Raw genomic sequence first — 25,859 nt, forward strand, 5'->3', positions numbered from 1 at the left:
ATAGAAGGGGTTTGGCTGTTAAATTGGCTGCGATGACAAAGCCAGGCCGGCTGTGCTGAGGTGCCACCTAAGCCTATTTTTGAGCCAGGAAAAACCCTGCGGTGGATAACTGTAAAGAAAAGGGGGGGGTCCCTCTCCCTTTCTGTGGTTGACCTCAATTGGAAGAATGTAGTGTTAAAACATCTTCATGACCGAAACCTGTCCACACAAAAAATCTGCCAATCGAAAAATGACATGGTGTTTTTACAGAGCAATACAAACTCAATCCATGCGTTGGGGTCACTGGGCAAAACACAAGAGATTTAATTCATTTTTCACCAGTGGAGAGTTATTTCATCCTTCCAAAACCCATTTTAGCCTTGTATTGATGTGATATCTGAAAACACTATTAGTACATTCTTACTCCCTAGGCATACCTAGACCTGTAGGGGTTCCTGGCTCCTCCTCCTCATCTGGTTGCTCTGGGGTGCTTGTACACTGGTAAATCCACTCCCTTTCCTCCCTGTCTGTCCTACTGCTCTTCTCCCTGGCTTTCGCTGTTCTCCTCCTCCTCCTCCTGATGAGAGCATCTCCTCTTTCTCTCACTGAACCGTGTTCTACGCTGTCCTCTGGAATGTAGAGGAGTTTATCTTGTCACCGCACTCTCATCAAGGTGAGAGAATTAAATATGATTACAAGAAAGAATGCCCTCTGGGGTACTCTGGGGGTATGCCATGAAGTAACCACTAAACATATACTGTTTTCCAGGAAGTAAAAGAAACTGGATTTTAATATAAGAAACGTAGCATGGGAAACTTTTTGCCATTTATTTACTTAGCAAACAAGGTGAAATGCATTTATCATTTCAGTGTGACTTTAAGCAGTTTCTGAAAGTGGCAATGCAATTTCTTGTCAGTCCCCAAGACCACTGGCACTGAGGAACCATGACACTGTGCCCAATAGTGGCTCTGACAGAGCGGGCTGATTACAGCACACATCTCCTGCTAATGCAGCCATCAGGTTGTCAGTGGTAGCCTGGCCAAGGTCTCTAATAAGGTCCTCCGTCGAGCCATGCCAGCGCTGCCCACCCGCCATGCCCGCTGATGCACTGAAGGCACCGAATGCACCGCAACTCCCCGTGTTTGGCTCCCTATCCATTTTCACATTCTGCCATGTTTTCTCGTCTCATCGCTCTTTCCCGACTCATTCTCTCCTCGTATCCCCGACTGCTGTCGGCTCCCCGTTGACCGAAGCTGTCTTTCAATACATCTCTTGCTTCTCCGTCACCTGCCAGAGCCTTGGACGTCTCTGGTGTGTTGAAGACATCAAGCAGTCAGCCAGCAGACAGAGTGTTGGACCGAGGCTGTCTTTCTCCATCTCTTTACGCACCTCCCTTCTGCGTTTCTTTATCACCCTCTCCCCTGTCTATTCCATCCGATTTGCCAGAACCTTGCATGGAGACGTCAAGCAGTGAGCTCATTGACAGTGTGCCACTGAGGACCTCGTCTTCCTCCATCTCGCGCCTCTCCTCCCTCCCCCTGTCTCTTCCTTCTTACCTACCAGAGAAGAGAATTCTTCCGCAATCTCCCCCCCTTCACGTTTCTTTACATTTTTCTCCTTTACTTCGATGCCTTTATACCTCCACCTGATTCGTTCAACTAATACCGCCTTGAATCTTTCAGAAGAGATTTCAAGCAGCGAGCCCGTACACAGAGTCAACCAGGACAAAGATTGCCTCTATCCATTTCTCCCCATCCTTCTCTCCCTCTCTCGCTGTCCTTTCTTACCAGACAGGACCTGCATGTTTTCCACTGTGCTGGAGATGTCATGCAGAGCACAAAGTGATACCTTGGACCTAGACTCTCCCCATTTGTACACTCTCTCCCTGTCATTCTTGGTCTGTCAATCCCTTCCTTGTTACCCACCAAGGCCCTGAACATTTCTGATGCGTCACGCAGAGAGTTGACAGATTAGTTTGTCCATCTCTCCTCACCTCTTTCTGTTTCCCTATGAGTCTTTCAATATCAATTCAAAAGGTGCTATATTGGCCTGAAACACAAAAGTACTTCTTGCCAAAGCAAAACCAACAAATATAAACTGATTCAATTAGCAACCATGACATGTGACGTTAACATGTGACATTAACTTGCTCTCTTTCACGTTCTTTTGCCACCATTTGAATGGCTTTTGGTTGGGGGGGGGTATGTATCTAGTTTAAGTTAAGTTCTATCTTGTTTGGCACAGTAGTCTTCCTCAAAGAGAGTGTTAATGAATCACTGTGGCACTTTCAAGGTGGGACTCTTCATCATTCATGCCAGCAACCAGGATCTCATTAGATGCTATTCCGTAATTATTTATTAAAAAGGGAACCAATGTATTATATTGAGTATTCGACTACTTGTGTCCATTCCCAACAGACAGAGTTGCCCGAGTCTTTCTCCATCCCCCATCCCTTCCTTCTTACCTGCCAGGGCCTTGCATGTCTCAGGTGTGTTGGAGATGTCCAGCAGAGAGCCCATAGACAGGGAGTGCTCCGCCGACGGCCTTTTGCGTGGCGGAGGGAAGGGAGAGATCTCCGTCTCCTTAGTGAGCTGAGCCAGCGTGTCCCTCAGACGCCGGCGCTTACGGTTGCTGTTGGGCGTGGTGAGGGAGAGGAGGGACACCGCCTTCTTCATCGCCGGGCTGTCGTTCTGAGACACGGTGTGGCGGGCGGACAAAAAGATAATAGCAAGATGAATAGAGACATAAACAGAGAGAAGGAGACAAAAAGACACATTGTTGTGAATAACGATGTATCGAATTGAATGGAAACAGCAAAACCCAACTTCCTCAATATCACAAATAAACCATTAATGCTCGCTGGAAGGAGAAATTATTTTGACAATAAAGAGATTATGTGATATGTATTGATGGAAACGCATTTGTCGAATAAATAATGACGCAGGTTTGGCATGATCGATCCGTCGAATGTTTTAGTTTATTTGCAAAATGGTTCAGAAATGGCTTTGGACATTCTGAACTGAATTGTAACTGTTTATTTATGACAACGTTTCATGACTGATGAAGACCCAGTGTGGATCGAAACATTGTCATAAATAAAGTCATGTTATAAATGCCCTACTTCACATAATATGGATCTAAAATAGCCTTGCACCCACAGTCGATGTGCCACTACACAAGTCTACAAATTAGCTGGTGCATTACAATATTGCCAAGCACATTTCTTTGTTTGACAGCTTGACCAAAACTAAATTGATTCTCTAAAGACTTTCTATTCTTGTAGATTACATTCAGGAAGTCAAGTTATTGACATCAACTCATTTGATTGAAACACACCCAATTCATATTTTATTTAATGCAACATTTCAAAGGTTTGCATATTTGCTTGACAGTTGGATGGAAACACAGACAGAGAGAGTCTGGGTTTAAGAGTTAAAGTAAATACTTTGGTTGTCCTGGGTTCGAATCTGACCCAGGACCTTTGTTGCATGTCATCCCCTTCTCTCTCAGTCTTTCCTGTCTATCTCGACATTGAACTGTCAAATAAAGGCAAAAATGCCCCCCCAAAAAAAGTAAATACTCGGAACACGAAAGAAAATCATAGACCTTAACAAGGATTCTCACCTCCAGTTAAATCACAAAAATAAAACAGCTGAAAAATCAATGTTTTTGGCCATGCTACAGTGGGAGGCATCAAAATCCTGATATTAAAAAGCATATATGCCCAATTCTGTGTAATGATGTAGTCACAGATTGCGGTTTCTTCAAGGGGTCTAAGTCTCTTTAGAGTTTCGGTGTGTTTTATGCCCAGATGGTGTAATAGAAGTGTGAGCTGCCACCCAAACTCTTAAATTGCGCTATTTCACCTTTGAAATTGGAGAAGGGCACAAAGAACAGACAAAACTGAGGGAGAAATCGCCCTTCAGATGCAAAATTGTACAAAAGTACAGATTGCAAAAAGCTTCAGACACCATACTCCGTGACGTTAAGACCACACTCCAACTCTGGTGAGAGGGCACCCACTAGCTTACACACACACTCGCCCAGAAACACTTTTGATATTGCCTCAAATTAACTGGCCATTGAAAAACTCAATAGAAGAAAGAAATAAAAGTGTTTGCCGTCAAAAAATAAATGTGTGAAGAGAGTGAGGACAAGGTTCAATCAATTTCTTTTTAAACCACTGTTTCTATGTGATGCGAAACCTTCAGGTGAGAAAATAGTTTCACTTTCTAACTTTGGATATGCCATTGCACACAGACAGGTATTCTGCAAGACTTGAGTGTACAAAAGACATTGTGTGTGTGTTTTTGTGAAAGAACAAGAGAGGATAAGTTCTTCTTGGTGTTTCTGCACAAATGCCATTGCGTTTTATCACTGTATTGCATCCTGAGAGAGTGCGCGCATGTAAATGAGGCTTAAATGAATGCATCGCTCTTACTCACCTTCTCATAGAAGTACATGGACTCTCCAGCCCGCGCGTCCATCTGAATGCTTCCCCAGAACCACTGCAGCAGGAAGAGAGAAAAACGGTTTTGACTGATCGCTGGGTTAGGACAGAGCTGGCACCTTAAATTATAAAAACATGAATAATACTTGAGCACACTGGTTTTCTTGCTGCTTCATTTGTAACGTTAAAAGCCCTGATTGAGTAATTTTTTCATGATTTAATGATGCACTTATACTCTGAGAATCTGGAATTCAAATGCTACAGACAATATTTTTCAGTAAATTATATTGGTACCTTATTCACATACGGTTTCCATTTTAAGCTGTTCAAAAGTGTCAAAAGATATTGCAGAGTTGGAAAATATTGAATGCTTACAACGAGAATGAAGTTTGCTACGACTTTATGGCCATTTTCTTGAGAAATATACATTTTGTGGGGTCTGGTTCAATTTAAAAGAGCCCATGGCAAATAGAAATGAGACGGAAAACGGCTTTCTCTGTCACCTCATGAAATGTGCCTTCGTTAAACAAAAGTATGTAAAGATTATCGATTTAAAACCAGGATGGAAACATTAGAAACATTTGCATCGATAGTGAACCTGTGCAACCATGTGAATGCTGTCAGAGAACCAATGAAACTGGCAAAGTAAAGAAAAGACCGTATTGATTGTGGGGTTATGACTACAGCTAAACCACCGCTCTACCTTAGTTCAAATTACTCATCCACTGGCAGGGAAAATCTATTATTGATCCCTCTCTCTGACAGGGGAGACGGGGAGAGGGAGGGTAGAGGCTGTATGGATTGAGGTTTAACCTAAAAGGAATCCTGATCAGATGATCATTTGACATTCTGTTTAGGAGGAGGAAAAACCGAGAGGATTCATCATGTCTTCCCGGTCCCCCGTCTGTCTGCGTCTGCCTGTAACAAGACCAGCGAGTATACTAATCATTCTGAAATGTCAAGATGGTACTCGACCGGTAACATGGGAGTGTCAGAGTTGTTTGCCATCGGGAGCGAAGTCTGCTTCATCTGTACTGTGCAGGCCTGTTGATGCACTCCGAGATGTCAAGAGGTTTACAGAGCTCAAAGTAAAGATGCAAACATGTTTTTCCTCCTCAGCCGCGTCTCTTCTTCCCTTCATGTAATTTAACATGTTCTTGTCAATATCAATCCATCCAGGCTTTCAGATTCATCTCGTCTACCCAGAGAAAGATAACTTATACTTGCACTTGTTTAATATACCGAGGATATGATTAGGAGCACAAAGAAGCAGGAAAATTGCAAGTAATTCCCAATACATGGGAGCTATGTCATGTAAAATCAGGGTGTCTGCACGTTCAGAAAGCCAAATGTAAGACTTTCTATTTTTGTATTTTTTTTCTTAAATGGTAAGTGAAATTAAATTTAAGATCATTTTAAAAAGCAAAATAAAGAAACAAAGCCTATTTCCAATTGAATATAGCTAATGGAAGTATTGAAAATATAAATGGGCAGTATAAGAAAAAGTAAATTCTTGTAAAGCAGATAGTATGCATTCTCTACTACTAACCCTGTTCTGTATTCGTCTAAGAGAGGACATGTAGCACAAAGAAACTCATCATGGCATGGTGAAAAAAAACAGAAAAAAAAACATAAGAACACACTTAGGTGGGCCTCCTAAGACTAGGCAGGGACATGCTTTAGACGTTTTCTAAAAGGCAGCTCAAATGCTGCAGGATTAGTCGAGAGCTTTGCCTACCTCCTGTTTGACCACAAAGAGTTTCTTAGAGGGACAAAATGGCAGCTCCTTCACAGAGTTTTCCTCTACCACCATGTGGGTACACTTCTCATCGCCGACCTCAAGGTAACCGCCACCTGACACACACACCAACAGACAAACACAAAGATGTAGAAAAACATACGCAGAGGTTTTCGGTAAAGACGTTTCCCATAAATACATAAAGTGTTCCCCATGCTTCATTCTTGGAGAAAGGCTTCATATAGACACATAAACTGAAATGAAAAGTCCTTGTGCAATGCCTATAGAGTTTGTAAGTGGAAAAGATTATTAAAAATCAACACAAACATTACACTTTCTAAGAAAACCTTGGAAGCTGGCCTTTCTTCACTTCCCTTCTTCAATTTCTACACTGCACCACGGTTATGTGCCCTTTGTGGTGACAGTTTCTGTATTGGCACCTCCGTTAAACTGATAAGTCATTCTTATTAGCATTCCCCATTCAAACAATGAGTATCTAGCTCAGTAGGTCTGATGTTTTCATTACCCATTGGTTTCCATGAGAAATGTGAACACTGCTGGCTTTTTAGAGTAGCTGCAGGTCCGTAATACCCGCCTAACCCCCCATAATGTGCCTGGGGATGAAAAATGGCAGACTGAATCTCAAAATGTCAAGGTATCCTGTAACAACTTTGCAGGGCAAGTATGACCTATTCAACTGTTTTTTTTCCTAAAATGAGAGATACACATATAGTGCTTGTGATAAAAACAAATAGTGTCACATTTGTCTATGGAAGACTATTACATTGCTTTTGTATTTTATATTTACAGAGGATCAACAGCTGATCCCAGGAGGGAAGTAAGAGTTTCAGCGTTTCTCTTGTATTCATTCAGCAGTGGCGGCTTTTCACAGCAAGAACACTGACACCGCTGCCAGAGAAGATATGAAATTTCCATTTTAGTCATATCGCCCACATGCACAAACCAAAAAGCTCAAATATGTGGCTATCTTTCAGAGTTGGTACTTTCATCGCAATAAAGAATCCAAATATGAACAGCTTCAGTGCTACGACCCGCACTAGAAAGCAAACTGGGACCAAAATGAGACCGGGCTGGAGCCACGAACAAAATTGACAGCATCAACAACCGCTACTGAAATGTCCTGGGACAACCGCTGAGTCAGGAGCAGCGCTCACCGTGTTTGAGCGTCCTCTCCTCCATGTTGGCCTTCTCTTCATCTGAGAAACCCAGGAAACTGAGGATGCAGTCCTGGAACGGAGGCACTTTGAACTCTGTACGAAAATCTTCCTCTCCTGCATGGAACGATCTGGACAGTGGAGTTGGACAAAAACGAAGATTGTCAAAAATATGTTGTCAACATACCTACAACTGGGTTTCCATCCAAGTATTTTATGTGAATTTTGATACGTTGAAATAGAAAGGTTGAATGCAAATGGTGAATTTCAATAAAGTATCCTCAATGTCTCCCATAGGGTCTGACATGTAGGGAGATGGACTTTGTACTTACACATCATTCCTCCTCTCCCAGGCCTTATGGATCCATGATGGGGTGAGGATGGGTGTCCCCATGCACACTGCCAGCTGTGAGATGAAGGCAAAGACAGCCAGAGAGAGATATGAAGAGAGGGGAAGAAAAATAAAGAACAGAGGGGGACAAATAAAAAAACACAGATGGGTGAGAGTGCCAGCAAAGAGACAAGGCAAAGACAGAAAGAGACATACCAACAGAGATAAAGGTGTGTCACACAAGTTTAACTATGTACAATTTTATAACTTTCAAATCGTTCCACTGTCAATGCTCACAGTATAACAATCTCCCCAGTCTGTTTCATTACTCCTGGCCGCTATGTGACTCAGAATCACAACAAGACAGGTACAAACAGTTTCCACTTTAGGTGCAATACAAAAAAAAAAAAGTGCATAAAAAAAAAGAGGCACGTCAGTTGAAACAGCTCCGATTCATGTTATTTTTTAGCAAGCATCACACTCTCAAATGGAAAACAGCAACGACTGCCTGTCACGAAGACAACAACTTTTTGTTTTTCGTTTTTTTTTTCTTCTGCTGGAGCAAAATACTCCCTCCACAAGATTTGCAGGAGGAAAAGGGGAGGTGGTGAGGTGAGGAAAAGTGAAGGGAACAACTGAGAGCAGGGAGGGAAGAAAAAAACAAACAAATAGAAAACCATCGCCAGAGATGATAGAAGGAACTATTCAGTCATCTGTTCAGCCATGCAGAGAGTGAGAATCAACAGAATGACGAGGATCAATCTATTCATCCATCCATCCATCCATCCATCTCTATCTACCCCAACGGAAAAGACATGTATTGAACACGGTTTAAAAAGGATCCAACTGGGGAATTAAATGACCACTTTCTGACATCAGACCCAAGACACACTGGGATTCAAGCCAGGTTGGGAGGAACTTCGGATATTTTTACGCTCACTCTATTCATCAGACCGGAGAAGTTTACACTCATAGGAAGAGCGGTGTGCAAAACTAATCTAGAGCAGCGCTAAAAATCGATTCTTTTCTACATCACAGAGAACAGTTTCGAGGCGTGACGTGTTCCTGTGTTTCCCCTATAGTTGTTTCGCAGAAGTGATTGTTGTTGGGAAGGGGGGAGGGGGTTGTAATTTCCATTTTGGCACCACATCCATCTCTGTTTTCAGTTCTAGTGCACCGCTCTGCGCTAACACTATTCTGATTTTGATAGATTGCTGAGATCTTAGGCAACGGTGGCAATGTTCTTGCTGTGGCGCCCACCGCCACTGAGTGAACACAGCGGAAGAACTACGCAAGTAGTAAAACATAAACATATACTCAAATTCTTATTTTCTGTTCTTTCTACCATTGTCTTTAGTAAACCACAGTTACCAGTTTTAGGTGTCAGCTGCATTTAACAAAAGGGGGAGAGAGAGTGGTCAGGTTTGGCAAAGGAAGAATAAGACGAAAGTATAATGATCCCTGTGGTGAAACTGGGCCGGTGCAGGATACAGCAAAGATAAACTGGAAGAACAAGAACATGGCAAAAGATGTAACCAACAATTTCAGTGCGAGAACATGTTAAAATAATGTTAGCATTATTAGGGTGTGAAAATAACAGCAGCAGAACTTAACTGAGGCAGGGAAAGAATGAGTATTAGGGTTGGGTGATTACATAGTTATTTGGTTATTTCAATGTTGCTCAAACACAGCTGACATTTCCCACTGCGTTCCTGCGCTGGTTTCGTCCCATTTGAGGAGGGAATCCACAAAGAATGGATTGCACCCATTAACAGCACCATGGATTGTGCATCAATCACGAAAGTTAGGCTAACTTCGCTGAGTTACCGTCCGATTCTCTAAAGAAATAGTACTAATCAAGCAATCACGCAGACACACACACACAATCAACAAGACAGCAGTCAGAACCTGCCACTGTGCTTCTCAACCGGTAACGTCAAACAACCTCAGCCTCAGTCACATCAAATGAAGCTATTCTGCTTCAGAATATACTGTACGTTGTCTAGCATGTCTTTGATGTTGCTGATGCTTTTGCCTTGCCACTGCCGCCATTGTCATGGGGAAGTGTGAACATTACATCCCTCTGAAATACACCTATAGGTTCCATCACTGCCAGCTTTCAGGAGGTCTTAACTGCATTGGTGTTAACTGTGTGGAGCAACTGGCGTCTGTCTTTGTGAATCAGACGCATCACATGATCAGCCTTATTTGCCACTGAAAGGGCTGGTTTATGCTCTGAAATATATGTAGAGAACTTGAACAACCAAGGCGCAGTGGGTTGCTCTTTCCTGGGCAGCGCAATTAAGTGTGCATTCCCTGCGGATGGTTTGTGAATTGTTCATTTGTTTCTCTCTCATAAGCGAAAGTTTAATGGGGGCAACTGCGTCACAATCCTTTAGTGGATTCTCCCAAATGTCTATCATTTAAAATGTAAAAATGTCCCTTCCTTTGCCCATTTATAAGCTACAGTACAACTGAAGTTATCACACCTACTCCACACACACCGTGTGTGTCCCCCGACATGCACGAATAAATCTGAGATGGGCGATATACATGATGATGATTGACTTAATAGGACTATGCACACAGTAGTACCCAATCATAATGAGTAAAGAAATTAAACAATATTATAAAAAAACAAAAATATGATATAATATATATGCTATGTATAAATAGATACTATACACAACAGTAATGTAATGTACCTGTAAGTGTGAAATATATATGACATACCAAGTCAAAAGAAGGTATTTTTATATGCATTAATAATACTCACTGTATTGTTAAATATTTTTCCTGTTTCCAGGTGAACCTATTATTTACAATCTATTGCATGCTGAATTATTTTTTTAAGTTAAAAATGTACTGTATAAACATACTATATAAACATATGCAGTATGAAATAGGAATAAATGTATCAGAGTTCCATCATTCTTATATCGTCAGCCTGTGGTGGATGGTTTTGGTATGGTTGATTCCTAGAGGAGGGTGTGTGGGTGTAGTGAGGTGTGTATGTCGTTTGTGTGAGTAAACTCTGAGGTGCAAGTACCGACCTTGTATTTCTCTCCATGAGTAGAGTAGGCGATGAGATGCGTAACCTTGGTACTGAAATCTTTCCGGATGGTCCCGCCCATGTGATGCACCAGATTCACCAAGTTCTTCTGCAGGCACAAACAAACAGACCAAGGATAGGTTCAGCACTACAGGAAACTTTTGTTGAGGTCAAAGCCAAAATAATATGAAATCAAATGAGTACACTGTGTCAGTGGATCTCAATCCTGGTCCTCAGTTTCCAGTCTATTACAATTCTTCTATTCTTCCAGGTTATCAATTACATTCACTCTAAACTCCTAAGACTGAATCAGTCTCTGTTTAGATGGCTAGAATGACAGCCAGCTGGCCTCAGGATCCCAAGGACCATGTGCGCTGTGATGTGCTGGGTGGTAACAGTTCACAGTAAGGGCCGGTTCAAATCCATTATTTTCGATGTGGGCGCACTGCAGACGCACTGAAAAGCGAGAGCGAAAAAGAGGCGCCTTTTTTTTCCAGGTACCACCATGGCGTCTCGAGATAAAAATCTCTCAACTTTTAGTAATGCCGCAAGCACCCCGCTTGTCACATAGCCTGAAAGCCTGAAGTAAGCCTCGACTCGTTCACCATCCAAACGAAGGTTCAGGATCTACCAATGATATCCGTAATCTTGTATTTTTGCGGGCTTGGAGAGAGGGATGCATTCAGACATGGTGAGATGTTTTTCTGCTCCATATGATTACTTATTTCAATTTAAGTATGAATACTACTTCCAATTCCATACTAAAAGTTCACTTTATGGTCGAAGAACTCCCACTACTTTCATTTTATCGTGCAAAAGGATTACACAAACATTGGACATCAACACTATTTGGTTTCCCCGATCATTCACACAGAAACACAGAGTTTTGTGCAGAGTAGTGTTACATTAATGGCAAATGAAAATGCCATTTCAGTAGATATATAGATATAGTAGATATCAACTACTCTGCCTTAGTTATTTTGTATTTGTCTTTTTTAATTTATGTTTAGTTGTTTTGTTTGCGATAAATGTATGAGATGTGATGGTTCGTGTCTATATTGAAACTAAAATAAAATCTTACAAAAACAAATGAAATGCCATTTCATTGCCACTGGATTGATAGCCTTCCACATAAGAACATTATTAACATCATTAACGTTATTAATGGACACTCAAACAAACATCAACATAATGGATCTTTCTATGAAACAGAAAGCCAAGTATATCCCCAACATGTGTGTATGGTACCCAAAAAGTGCGGCGACGCTTTCCATGAAACCTTTGTGTGTGTTCAGGTGGAGCACAGCCTGCGTTAATTCAACCCATCTCCCGTTACAGTGAACTCACCACTTCCTCTTTGTTCCTGAAGCCGGTGAAACACAGCGACAGGTTGAGCATGGTGGTGGAGTAGAGGGGGCGGCACGAGAACGGCAGGGGCTGGAGAGAGACGGAAAACACATTGAGAATGCCACAAAAACAATGAATCCATTTTTCAAAACTAAAAAAAGAAAATCCCTAACAGTGTGTCCCCACTGCAAGCAACACGATTCATAATCACCTGAAGTCCATTCAAAACAAGTTTAGAAGATTACAATTCCAACATCACATTAAACCTGTTTTTGTTAGTATGCTGTCTACAGGTTTTCTATTTTTATGCATAGACTTTTGTAAGCGTAACAAACCACAGCCTGCACCGCGAGAAAAAAAACAAGGTTAACAAAAAACAATAAAAACAGCTATAGTGTATGGGCCAAAGGGTGTAAAACAAATAAAGCGGAGGTCAGATAAATGGCTGATATGGATGAAAAAGTGCAAAATGGCTTAACATCGTTTCCCCCGTTATCAAGAGCTATACATCTTTATAGCACTCTATGGTGCAGTCTAAAAGTGTGTGTGTGTGTGTGTGTGTGTGTGTGTGTGTGAGAGTTGTATTCGGCTGATAAATGTGCAGAGTGCTCTATGTCTTGTTGATAGCAGCCACAGACAGGGCATATTGCTCACGTAAGACATTAGCGTCCTATCCGAAGCCTCCGTCAGACAGACAGCACAGCAGGCGGAGAGGCAGGTCTTGTTCATCATCGTGTGTTTAGACAGTCATCATGTATTTTTTTTTTTTTTTTGCATCCTGCTTTCTGAAACCGCGGTTCATCTCGGGCCCGTCTCTGGAGAATCCTCCCCACATGACAGATATTTTCCTGAGCGTCAGACTGAGACTATAAATTCTTCATTTGGATCCCAGACTTAAAGGGTTTAAGGGAGCTTGCTTTGCATAGGGGGACACTTAGAAAACATTCCCACGTTACCCCTTCATTTAGAAGTGGTGCACTTCCCACTGGAACACTGACAGTATTGCTGACAAAGAAAGGAAACCATTTATGTAGTATTATTGGTGTCCACGATTCTAACAAAACAGTACTATCAGTTCATCTCTCATGAAATAAATATAAACCCAAATAGCTGCTATATATCTGCTATATACAGAGTTCAGCCTAGGACTTGTCGATTTAGCATTTTTCACTTTTTTTTGGAAATACTACCTGGGATTGAATTTAAGACCAATTCAGCAACCAAAAAAAGGATAGAAAATCTGTCAAAAACAACTTATTCCCAATTGCACATAGCTAATGAAATTTCTGAAACTATGAATGGGCAGTATGAAGAGAAAAGCAGATGACATGAAAACAAAAAATGTGTAATGGCATATTGTATTGACCTACACAATTCACAGCATTTGGCTTATTTCTTTTGCCTAACATTTTAACTCTGCCTTAACAGAGTTGTAAAGTTATCAATAATAGTTATCAATATCATTGAACATAAAAAAAAAATCTGTCATCACATTCGAGTCAAAATGAAACTTGATTCAAAACAAATCCTATCATTACATGGTGAAAACATGCAGATCTGTAATAACTGTACAGTCAGACATTTTAATACTTTTTAAGGCTTTAAAATTAGATCATTTAAGACTTGTTCAGACCCTCATCCGTGGATCCAGCCTGTGGCCCACTTTGGTCCCGGATCAATCGTTTAAGAACCACTGTTTTCGAAGGAATGTGTTGTGAATCCGTAACTAACCTCCTCCTTGGCGGCGCAGTGCAGCACCACAGGAGGCCCCACGATGCGGTTGTCCCTTTTGTAGAGGTAGCTGTAGTCGGGAGAATCGAAGTCTGTGAGGACGAACACCGTCTCGAAATCGGTGTTCTCTCCGTCTCCGAACTCCTGGACGTGGTCCGTCAATATGCAGGGGGTGTTGATGTCCTGAAGAACAACGATCACAATACGGAATAACGGAGGAGTAGGGATAAAGGACAAAAAGTAAAAAACGCACCCACACACAGACAGTAAATTAATCAACATACCAGGGAGTGTGGCTTGTTAGCATTGTTAGTCGGACTGTTGTTGGAATTTTTTCAATTAACAATACTTTCAATACAGGCTCTAAAACAATTGGATAATTATTTCGTTAAACATAAGCACATTTTGCTAGGTGATAAAGAAAATTATTTTCAATGCCTTGAAAATCAGTTTTGATACCAAAGACTCACATACCAATACGTACCAATATCATTTCTGATCCCAGGCCTAATTCCTTATTGAAATGTGCAGTGCTTCACAATTAGCAGTATTAGCACCATGACTGATTTTAATGAGAAATTATGCTCCTAACAAGCTGTTTTTGTGTATTTTAGAAACCTTTTTCCCCATATTTGACAGATGCCTGGTGAAGGACAGCAGACTAAACTTTACTGACAGAAAGTGCTCCTGCTGAAGGCCTCAGACAGACGGCAAATCTTTCAGTCCGTTCCATTCACATAAAAGGAATGTCCTGATTGAGGCTGGGCATGCAACACACATTTTTAACAGGTTTCTCATTTGCTTTCACTCACACAAGAATTTTACTTATGCTGGTCTTATACTGGGTTCAAAGGAGATTTTTATTGTTATACAATGTCATGGAATTTTCTATAAATTGTCTTTGAGTAATGGGCTATATAATAAAATGCACAACTATTACTGTATTACTAAATATTACAATTAATATTATCATCATAATCTCATTGATGAACTTGTCATTGTGCAAAAGTAAGATTTGTAGTCGTTTCCCTCTAAGTCCAGTAGTTATTTAGTGGATGTACAGTTTGAACAAGCATTGCAGCTTCAAACAAATCTCTGACGTGCGCTTAAAATTCAGCAGAGGTAAAACTGATGCAAATCTCTTTGCACAACAGCAAGATTACCAAAGTGTGCAGTATATGCCAGAGTCAGGGTACTATTTTAATACCGCTGCAGAGGCCTTTGCGCTTCATAGTGAAAAATAAGTCTGGAAAAACAGTGCAGTACACAATCACTCACTCTCATACATATACACAACATTCTCTCTCCCTTCACACACATCGACACACTCAAACCCACAGAGCAATAAAATTGCTCAATGCTGCATGAAACGATCAGTGCCGCCCTCTCAGATGAGAGAAAGCGTTACTCTGAATCAGAGCAGAGTTGTTTGAATCAATGACTTCAATAACGGAGAGCAGAAATTAAATCACAAACTAACTGCCGGGCTGCATACGGGCAGCGCTGGCTGTGCTGGTCGGGTGAAATTACGTGTGCTACCTGTAAACCTGCTCATAAAACAAATTACCTTGGGAAAATTAGTTCCAGTAGGTGACAGAGGACAAAGGCAAAAAGGAGTGGAGAGGCATCGGCGGTGCGACACACACACACACAGAGTTAGAAACACATACATTATTACAATGTTAGGATCCATATCGCTTTAGACACCTGCGTGTTAATGGGAGGTGGCACTCAAAAATCAAAGCTTCTTAGGCGCCTTCAGACCTCGCTATTGATCAAATTTCAAGGCCTGTCCGATGCAATCTACAGTGTGTAAATCAAGTTTCACGGGACTGCTTTCAACTGTAACTTCTATAATAAGGACTGGTAATTGGCACAATCAAAAGGCCCGCGGCTGAATGACTTCAATACCACAGCTCGGCCGATCTAAGAGGTTTGACCGCATGCCACCGGCATTGACGTTTGAGTGCGACTCTCCCTTAGAGAGCAATCTGCATATCAAGTGTTACATTATTTATAATCAAGTAATTCACCGACCAATCAATTCACCATCAGTGGATTGTCCATGCACAGCGATTAGATGTGTACAGAGCGCCCAGTGTGAAATAAGACTCATGCAACACTTCCCCAGGGTCCCGTCAAAGAATCAGTCAGTCATACACAAAAACAGACACTGTACTGTACCATATTGACTATAGATTTTATCATCAATTTCTCCTCGGCGCCTGGCTCGCCTCCTCTTATCTTTACCACCGGTACCTCCATTACTCTGATGGCCTGTAAAAACCAAGCAGCAGGGAAGTGGATGTCAAACGCTGGGACTGGGAGAGGAAGGAGGAGGACAAAGGGTTGAGAGACTAAAAGAGAGAAAAAGAAACACGGAGAAAGAGGGAGCCGGACACAAATTCGGACAAATCGACCCAAACTGGAGGACGGAGGAGAGGATGGACAGGTGGAAGGACGCAGGGAGAAGGGGGCGAGGAAGGCAGGGGGGGGCGGGGTCTGCGTCCTTGCAACGCCTGGAGGCAGAGACTTCAAACAAATACAAAGCGCCGGAGGGGGTGGGGAGGAGAAAGTTCTGGTAAAAATTAATATAAAAGTTCAAAGCCCTCGGGGAGGGGGGGGGAGAAGGAGACGAGGGACAGAAGAGAGAACAGAAAGAGAAGGGGGGGTGAAGAGATGGTGTGTATGTGTGTGTGTGTGTGTGTGTGTGGGGGGGGGGGGGGGTATTTTTTTGACTGAGCGACGGCGGCGGGCGGTCAGGCAGGCAATCGGGAGCGCTCTGATGGAGCTGTCGGCGGATGTCTTTGGATGTGGCTGCGCTGCAGATTGGCAGGGAGAAATAGATGATTTAAGCAGGAAGCCTTCAGAAGTGACGGGGCTCAGGAGACCCGGGGAGGAAGTCATCCTAGCAGCACTTAGTCTGTCGCCGCGCCTCCAAATCACCTTCACATGGCACTACTCAAAGACACAAAAATATGCCTTGTACACACGCGGGCGCACAATGGTATACGCGCAAATATACCCAACACATGAGCATGCATTCCTAGGATATTTCCAATATATTGATTATGTTTGGATAGCCTGCCCAGGTAAACTTTTGTTGTGTTGGCACAGTCCACAGACTGTTGAAAATAATGAACTTGAAAGTAACCAACTGGCCAGTTTGAAGAGCAGGAGGTGTGGTTTGTGGGCACTGCCCTGTTGTATTTTGGGAGCCAGAGTCTGGAAATAGAGTAAAGGGGTAGAGCAGGTGGAGCTGCAAGCAAAGCCAGCCTATATTGCCTTATATGGACGCTCAACATGTAGCCTGGAGCCATTGACATTGCCCCCGTACATGCACTGAAATTCCCGCAAATTCACTTGCCAAGTCTCTTACAACGATACTTAGCTTGCCAAGTGAAATGCAGACCTGCCAACCTGAGAGAAACTTTTGAGCGTGCGTGTGTAACGCCCAGCTTATGCATGTGTGCTGCAAAACTACCTAACACATATTTTCCATTTTGGATAAATGACCCATTTTCACTCTGACTTAGCTGAGACCAAAAAGGTTCAGATGACATTCGCATTCTGCAGCTTGGCAGATTTGGCTCTTCTAAGCAAGCTGGCTCCATCCTTTTTTCTGCAGGAGAGGTCTCTACTCTGTATTATTGGAGTCCGATATGATCGGCTACTTTTATTTCAACTGCAGAAATAACTCAACCTTGCTGCGCATTAGTTAAGAGTTCTAGCCTATCATTCCAACACTCCAAACAAACTAAACACATTGACTACAGCTAATGTTAGATATCTGTGACACAAAACAAGGACTTTAGCTGCTAGTTGAGCACCTAAGTTTAGCTAACAAGTGCATTCAACTATCAATATATCAGCATATACAAAGGATAATTTCTGTTATTTTCAACGAGGGCCTTATTTTCCTAGTTTTTGCCATCATAGCAATTGAATGTTCTGAAAATGTTGTCACTTCACTGTAGAACTTAAAATACCTCCAGTTCTCAGGGAGCACGGCTCTCCAATACACACCCAGCGGGACAAAACAATCTCAAATAACCAAATCCAAAAAGCGATTAAAACACGTCTTTTCAACACAATAACACTGACACAGCAATGTGGCCTGCCTACATTCAATTTTCTGTTTATCCATTGGCTGAAACTTGAGTATAGTGCGGTATAAGACATGTTACTTTAACTAACGTGTGCTAGTTGGCAAGCAGACAGCTGACATACTCTGATGCCGCATTCATGTCATATTGGATATTCTAGTAACAACTTTTACCAGCATATTTTCATGTCAGAATGCAAAGCTGATACACAAAATATATAGATTGGCAGGTCTGCAAAATGCAGCCAAAATATAGTCTACAGTATACACACCTGAATAACCATCAGTGTTTGAATAGACTGAGGACAGGAATTAACTTTTAACAGTCAGCACTAAGTAACCTGCCAAACTGTGGCGAACACTGAGGTCTGACAGACAGGCCATAGCCCCAATTCTGTTTCATCTCCTCAAGGAGAAGTTGAGCCCTCTAGCCCACTAAATTGAGCTAAAATAGAGTTGTGACACTTTGCTCTCTCGCAAATCTTTCCTTTCAAAGTCACAGAAGAGGAGTGGAACAAGACTGCGGGGGGGCAGACATCTGAAGACAAATACGCTCGGACTGGATGGCTGTCCACCTCCTGTGTGCCTCTTTGCGTCGGTCAGAATATGAGTTCGGAGGGTGGGTAAGACGGGCCGTGCCAATCTCATACCCAGCGGACGTCCGAATGAATTGTCACGGAGAGTCAGACCAAAGTCACAACTCTTCTAATGCTGGGGACAAACTAAAACACTTTTAAAATTCTAACCGATTTCAAAAATGCATCGCATCACATACACATATTTTCTTTGCTGCCAGCATTTTTACCACTGGCAGAGGGTTAGACAAGGACGGGATACCACATACTGTACTTACAGCACATGCAGACCAAGCAACCTAACCATACCGTATGTGTTCCTGGGTCAACTATCAGAGCAAATTCTCGATTTGTCAATAAATCAATGTTCAGGACCCTGCAGACGTTGGGTCGTAAATATCAAACATTGTTTGATATGGTGCCTCAGCTTAGTCAGATTGTCAGCATGGGAAAATCTGGTGTAAATCGGTCTAATAATCCTCTAGTGCAGTGGTTCTCAACGTGGGGTCCGGGGACCACCAAGGGTCCTTGAGGGGGTTCCAGGGGGTCCCCAGCAAATTGATGAATTGTTAAACTTTAGCATTATTTAATTTACAAAAAGTTAACACAATTAGAAATGTAGAAGAATGACTATTTTGATTATAGTTTCACTGTTATCTATACCTACTATACAGATAGTCATGGAATTCTGGACAAAATCATGTCTAACAATAAAAATATTCTCAGATTTGGGTCCGAGAGACAAAATCTCATCAAATGGGGGTCTGTGGCTCTAATGTGGACTAAATTAGGGGTCCTTGATATGAAAAAGGTTGAGAATCACTGCTCTAGTGTGTAGCTAGCTGATGGCCTTCCCAAAACTACACACATCTCCTCATTCATCACATCTCCTACAGACTCCTTGTCGGTGATGACAAGAAATCCGGATATGGGAGATTTTTCTTTCAAGGCTGAAATGACTCCTTTAACACACACAGAAAAACCCCACTCCATGAAAACCCCTCTAACCAATGCGCAGCTGTCGGGTGAGGCTGATAATCTCTGCTGGGGTGATAATATGAAAGTCATGGAGGAGAGAATGGCTGGGATGTAAACACACCAGCCACAGCCAGCAGCGGCAAACAAAATCACAAGCCACTCATTTCTATGCAGAAGCTACGATTTAATGCTCTAGTCTGGGAAGGCTCTGCAGGCTGCCAAATATTACACCCAGACCCCTGTATTAGCGTGCCTTATCTCCACAGACAGGCAGGTGTGTGTGTGTGTCATGCGGTAGGGGAACGTGTAAGTCTCCCTTAACTACACTCACTCATATACACACACACACCTCTAATATGTGACTCCAATATATAAAAAAAAACATTTTCCTTCTGTAGTATCTCATAGGCTATATTAGTACCTCCAAGTGGAGAAATTCTAGTGAAGTGGCTATTTACAGAGGTACACTCCTCTGCATGCAGCAGTGATAAAAACCAAAATATACCCTTATTATAAAAAACTGAAAAGGTTGAACCAACTATTACATGATCACTTTCCAGATCCATCACTAGAAAAAAATACCGCCTTTCCCCAATGAAAACCTATACAGCCTGAAGTGGGCCTTTGCCTACCCATGTTTCAATAAGAGTTAAATCATGATACTGGCTTTCAATTCCAGGCACAGAGGATGTTATGCCCATTTTCCAGCATGCCCTGTCTCCCTTCTAAAAATTCAAAAATTCCAGTTACCAGAGAAGCATTAATCATGTGTCATATTTCCCTTCCTCTAGACACCATTCACATTCCTTCAACTCCAAACCATATCAAAACCAAATTTCGGAGATGGCAATCCATGGATGAGACGTGTGCTTCCAAAGGCTTTGCTAGGCTTCACCCGATAAAGACAGTGTTTCAACTACATTCATCCAGCAACAGCGGCCTGCAGCTGCAAAGATTTTTTACTGCCGCTCCTGCGGGATTTCACAATTTGATGAAATGTAAATCACAAAAGCGGAGCGTGTAACCGAGGCTGCACGCCGTCTCTGGTGGAGAAAGTAGACACATCCATTAAGGGCGCGGTGCCGACGTGTCTGAACACCGCCTTTCCTTCGGGAAACACTGAAAGCACTTAAAATAATATTGTTTTGTGAATGAGAAGTAGTTCCTATCCAAATACATTTGAACATTTTTGAATCAACCCGCGCATTCCGAAAGCCCTCATTGGACGAACGGGGCGAGGGTGGGCGTGTCTATGACATTAGGCAAAAGTGTAAACATTGGAAGGAAGTAAGCAAAACACCATAGAAGCATTGTTGTCGGAAAAATTTTGGATACTGAAAACAAACAACTAACAAATATACCTGTCCAAACGCTAATGTCAGTTTCACCCAAACACTGTTTTTTTTGGGGGGTGTTTTTTTAAATATCGGAAGTCCTGCCTTAGACAGCACTTCTCACTGATTGCTAACATCCTGTGTTTACATCCTGCCTCATGTCAAGCCTCTCAGCTGGGGAAGAGTTTTTCTGCCTGAAAGTAGTTCCTATATAATGGACTAGACAACAGTGCAAAATAAGCAAGTAAGCAACTAAATTCTGTTTCAGAGGCTTTTCCACGTTGACAAGAATACAATTCTGGCGAAACAGTGAATACATGTCATTTTTGGGAGAGAAAAAAATGAAAAACCAACAAATTTACAAACACACCGGCATAAAGTATCCTCTATCGGCGGTTTCAACCCAAAAATATCGGTATCAGCCTTCGAAACCCTATATTTGTCAAACCCTAGTTTCAATGTCCTACTTTTCAAACCTAAAGGGATTGGGGTTTTTTTTCCAGAGCGGCGATGTTGACAACCCCAGATCACGGAGGACTGCCACGTTAATAGAAGGCAACGGACCACAGCGGACCTTCCAAGCTAATAGAGGAATGATGTACCTGCAGCGCTTTGACCAGCGCTCCATTTCTGCCTGCTTCTCCCACCACAACCACCCTCGTCTCCACTCTGGGCAGCATATCTGTGAGAGAGAGAGAGAGACGAGAATGAATTAAACACACAGAGAGAGAGAGAGCGAGAGAGAGAGAGAGAGAGACGGTAAAAGAAAGAGGACGAAGAGGGGAACGGAGGAGGCAGACAGACACAAAGAGAAATGGGAAAGCGACAGATCAAGAAGCAGGTCGTCTCGGGAGGTAATGTGAAAACGGGTCATACAAAAGAACAGATCGGGTTTTTCTCATTTTGACTGACAGCCTGGGGTTAGAGCCACCCAATAGACCTGTATCACTGATTGAGAGGGAGGAGAGAGAAAAGGTTGCGGAGAGATTGAGGAGAATGAAGGGATAGAAATGTACGGGCGAGGCATGAAACTCACTTTTCCGCAGCTGGCTACAGGGGCTTCTAAACACTTTCATTTCGCAGCTCCAAAGGGGATTTTTTTTTTTGGAGGAGGAGGAGGAAATACTGAAAACAAGCTCTCCAAAAGGTGGCCGAGGTGAATTTCAAAGCCAAGATACAAGAATACCATATGGGTACTTGAAGGGAACAGCTTATTCACTGGCGCTCCTACCTGCTTATTATTACGGCTGCTGGCATTATGAAGTTATCAGTTCTTATCATTTTTACAGTCTATTGAGAGCAAAGACGGACACATATTTCAGACTCAATATAGATTGCATCATGACAGGTCGGGTGGGAATATACAAGCCGAGGACAAGTCTGTACAGCACTGACATGTTTTTCCTGCTTAAGTGCATCTACAGGTGAAGGTGGCAAACAGAGGGAAAAGGGATATAAAAGGTGGGGAAGAAAGAGTGAGGGAGAGGAGGGGTGTGAGAGAGAAGGAGGAGGAGGTGAGGAGGTGGTGGCAGCGGTACAAAAACGAAAGAAAAGCAGGAGGAATAGAGGCAAAGTTTACAGTAATGTTTGCTGCACCTGCTGTATCTTGTACAAGAGGAGTAGATGATGTTTTGGATAGTTTGGGAAAGAGGGAGGAGGAAGACAAGAAAAAAAAAGATGGTGACTCTTGCAGGCTAACCTTCCCCGTCCTCGGATGCCAGGCCCAGGAACACATGGTCCTTGGTGGTTTCGGCCATCCGCGAGTCGTAGACGGACGAATCCACCAGCAGACTCCGAGCTGTCCCCAAAGTCAGTATGCTGCTGTCAGCCATGGCAGGAACCAAAGGAGGCACCAAACTGTCCAAACTATCAAAAGTTCGAGGGAACGAACAGAGAAAGACACGGGGAGAGAACACAGCCGCGCAGAGAGGAGAAAGAAAGTATAGCAACAGGGAAGAAGGGGAGAGGGGTGACAACTGTCAAACTACAGGCAAGAGAAAGAGCTTGGCACGGCTTAAAACAGAAATGCTGCCTAAGTCTGACAAATCAACTGGAAAGAGTGATGCATTGTGAACTATGCCAACTTTTGGCAAAACTAGGCAATGTGGATAAAGTTTATGCAGCAACTTTGAATCTGCGAGGTTGTTGTCTTAAATGTAAGCATATAAAAGACTTTACAAAATGATTCATCACTGCACAAATTGTGTTCCTGCAAGACAATCTCCATGTTGACAGAAAATGTGATTACATTTTGTCTAACGCTTTAGCCAAAACACAGTTGTAAATGCACCCAAGAATGATTGAAAACAGATTTCCGCACATAACTCACACTATTTACGTTAAGCAATTTGTGAAAATCATAAATTCAGGTTCTTTCTTGGGTGTTTCTGAAGTAAACTTGAGTTAGCTGTGAGCTAGAAACCTATCAATATTGCGCATGGACTATTTAGCAAGTAGTTAGGCAAACTTTGTTAATGATATATACAACTTTACCAGAGTTTGGTTGTCTTTACCGAACCACGGCACTTACCTTAACATTAAGTTAACTAACGTAATTTACGTAGCTATCTCGTTTAACTGCGTCGTGTGGTGCGTTTCCAGTTGCACAATACACCCAATTTTAGAGTAAAGCAAACTTACCGACTGTTTTGGTGGCTGCTAGATAATAGCAAAGTGACAAAGAAATTCTGCTGAGCTAAACTGGCTGGTCAACCAGTTCACTTAGCTGCCCAGCTAACTTAGCTAGCTAACGAGCTAATTAGCCAGCAACAACGACAGTAACGTTACGGGAGTTCAGTTTCGGTCCAAAACTCTGCAAAAAATCCCACAAGGCTCGTTCTAAGAGAGTAACATCTGTGCGTTAAAACTGACGCCTGATATCAATACATGCTGCGCTTCATACGGTATAATATTCCAAGTTGTCGAAATGTGTCTGCTTTAGTTTGTTGACAGCTGATTCATTGTAATCCAGAGAAGATGCCTGCTGTTGGAGCTCAATTCAAAAAGCAAGGCAAACAAGGAGCCCGCGCTCTGATTGGACGAGAGTCACAGAAAGCCCGTGGCTTCCGTATGGCGACCCCGCTGATTGGTCGGTTCATTCAAATCACAATGCGCACTGCGCGAGCTGCCAAAACATGCAGCCTTCACGTGCTGTCGGAAATATTTTAATCACCTCGTGAGAAAACATAAACGAACCCAGCAAAGTGGGTAATATTGGCAAAGTCGGAATATTCTTTTTTTATTCATTATTTCTACAAACATCATTCAAACAATGATTGTATCAACCTGTAAGAAAACAATAACTTTATACACAGTGGCGTGTATATTTAACTAAACATATAAGGTGTAACAAACATCAAGTTTTTTTTTTTACATTACATTTTCTTAGCCTTCTACGTAATATTGTATTAATATTCCAGAAAAGAAAAAACACCGATTTTCATTTGCCCATCTACATTTACGATCAGCAATTTCGGAAGTAAGACCTTACGAGGAGTACATGAAGGCAACAGTATTAGAGGCAAACTGAAACTAACACAGATTAGTTTACAGTGGCTGGGCAGTTCAGAAACTGACCCCAGATAGCCCAGCTACAGAATTAGGCCAGGTGAGCAAACATGGGAGCGTGCAATATCCAGTATTCATCACCCACGCTGAGATTTTCTCGAGATTTTGAACTTTTTATGAACACATGTAATGCAATTACTGCTTTGCAAATAACTGAACGTGGCTGGTGCATTTCCTCTGCAGGATTGGCTCGTCTCTTTCTTAGAATCGGCTATAGATGCTTACATATCCCATAACAAAACATGTGTGGCACTGATGACCTTAATGAAAAGTCATTGTAATATTCAAATGTATTCCTATATGTTCTTATAGTGTGCCTGTGCTGCTCAGTAGTGGGTTTATAGTGATCTTAGTAGGACTATCTCCTAATGGTCTCACTATAATATTCCTATAGGGACTCATAGTGTGTCTGTGATACTCAATACTGAGTTTATAGTGCCTATGTTGTATTATATGGTATTTTTTTTATATCTTGTGGTGTCTCTATAATATTTCTAAAACATTCCTAAAATTTAATAGGATTAATAATAATATAATCACTTTTTTTTTTAGTAACTTTTTCCGTGCCTCACATTGCTTTGCACCTAGCGAGCCAACGCGCCCCCTGTTGCGTTCATGCAGGGCGACTCGAACCCTCCTTTACGAACGGCTGTACCTGCAGAACCCCGACCCCATCGATAATAAAAAAAATGTGTGTGTGTGATGCCTCGGATTTCACCTCTCAAAAAGCAAAGCAGAGGTGAGGAACACATTTCCACGGGGCTTTTTGTGTAGCGAGAGCAAAGCGGCGTCTCTGAAAGGCCCCCGCAGCTCTCTGAAGCGCCTTTTGTTTTTCCCCCGCCATCGCTAAACAAAAGTCTGTTCCAGGGCAAGACATTGATGATGAATATCCTCTCAGGCAGACAGCAGCCTTTCTGCCTGAGGTGAGCGCGTCTGATCACACACACACACACACACACACACACACACAAAACACACCGCATGTTTGTATTGCTATACTCGTGAGGACCTTGCATTGACTAAACCTAATCCTAATCCTAAACCCCAAATCCTAATTTTACCGTCACCATTAAAATGAAAAATGAGCATTTCACCTTTCTAGCTAATTCATAAAGTCCTCCATATTTAACAGTTAATGCCCCAAAACTTGAATAAAATTCTTATTTTCTCATATTTTGATATCAAAAATTATATTGCTTTTACTTTCAGGAAAACGGCAGATTTTTAGTGGCTACTTCATTCATTGTGCACCAGTAGGCATACATAAAAATGATGTCAGAGAATTTGGAACCCCCACCCCCCACCAACACACACACACACACACACACACACACCATCATACAAAACCCAAAGTGTCAACATGGTATGGCAGTGAAAACAGTTTCCTTCTCTTAAGACACCATGGCTGTCTCGCTGAGGGATTTATTCATTTTGAAGAATCAGAATTGGTGACAGCCCAAGATTATGTGCAAAACATTTTTGAACTTTTGAACACTT

The 25,859-nt window shown here is 42.2% G+C and overlaps 1 protein-coding gene across 2 annotated transcripts in view; it reads right to left on the minus strand.

The window, feature by feature from the left end:
* Positions 1 to 23,572, minus strand: part of ect2 (epithelial cell transforming 2) — a 49,168-nt gene extending 25,596 nt beyond the window's left edge. The window contains exons 1-12 of one of the 2 annotated variants that reach the window (XM_071528550.1): positions 23,436 to 23,572; positions 22,495 to 22,661; positions 21,398 to 21,477; positions 15,988 to 16,080; positions 13,804 to 13,986; positions 12,073 to 12,162; positions 10,727 to 10,834; positions 7,675 to 7,748; positions 7,343 to 7,473; positions 6,168 to 6,283; positions 4,425 to 4,487; positions 2,444 to 2,669 (exon numbers count right to left, since the gene is read on the minus strand). In XM_071528550.1, the coding sequence (XP_071384651.1) occupies positions 2,444 to 2,669; positions 4,425 to 4,487; positions 6,168 to 6,283; positions 7,343 to 7,473; positions 7,675 to 7,748; positions 10,727 to 10,834; positions 12,073 to 12,162; positions 13,804 to 13,986; positions 15,988 to 16,080; positions 21,398 to 21,477; positions 22,495 to 22,627 (1,297 nt within the window). In that variant the 5' untranslated portion in view covers positions 22,628 to 22,661; positions 23,436 to 23,572. The remainder of the gene's footprint in view (positions 1 to 2,443; positions 2,670 to 4,424; positions 4,488 to 6,167; positions 6,284 to 7,342; positions 7,474 to 7,674; positions 7,749 to 10,726; positions 10,835 to 12,072; positions 12,163 to 13,803; positions 13,987 to 15,987; positions 16,081 to 21,397; positions 21,478 to 22,494; positions 22,662 to 23,435) is intronic. The other variant, XM_071528551.1, reaches the window with a different exon arrangement.
* Between the last annotated feature and the right edge of the window lie 2,287 nt (positions 23,573 to 25,859).

This window comes from Centroberyx affinis, unplaced genomic scaffold, assembly GCF_046629955.1.
Source record: "Centroberyx affinis isolate AG114_WGS23_722 - 3 ecotype Tasmania unplaced genomic scaffold, CSIRO-AGI_Caff_v1 ptg001688l_1, whole genome shotgun sequence".
Lineage (NCBI taxonomy): Eukaryota > Metazoa > Chordata > Actinopteri > Beryciformes > Berycidae > Centroberyx > Centroberyx affinis.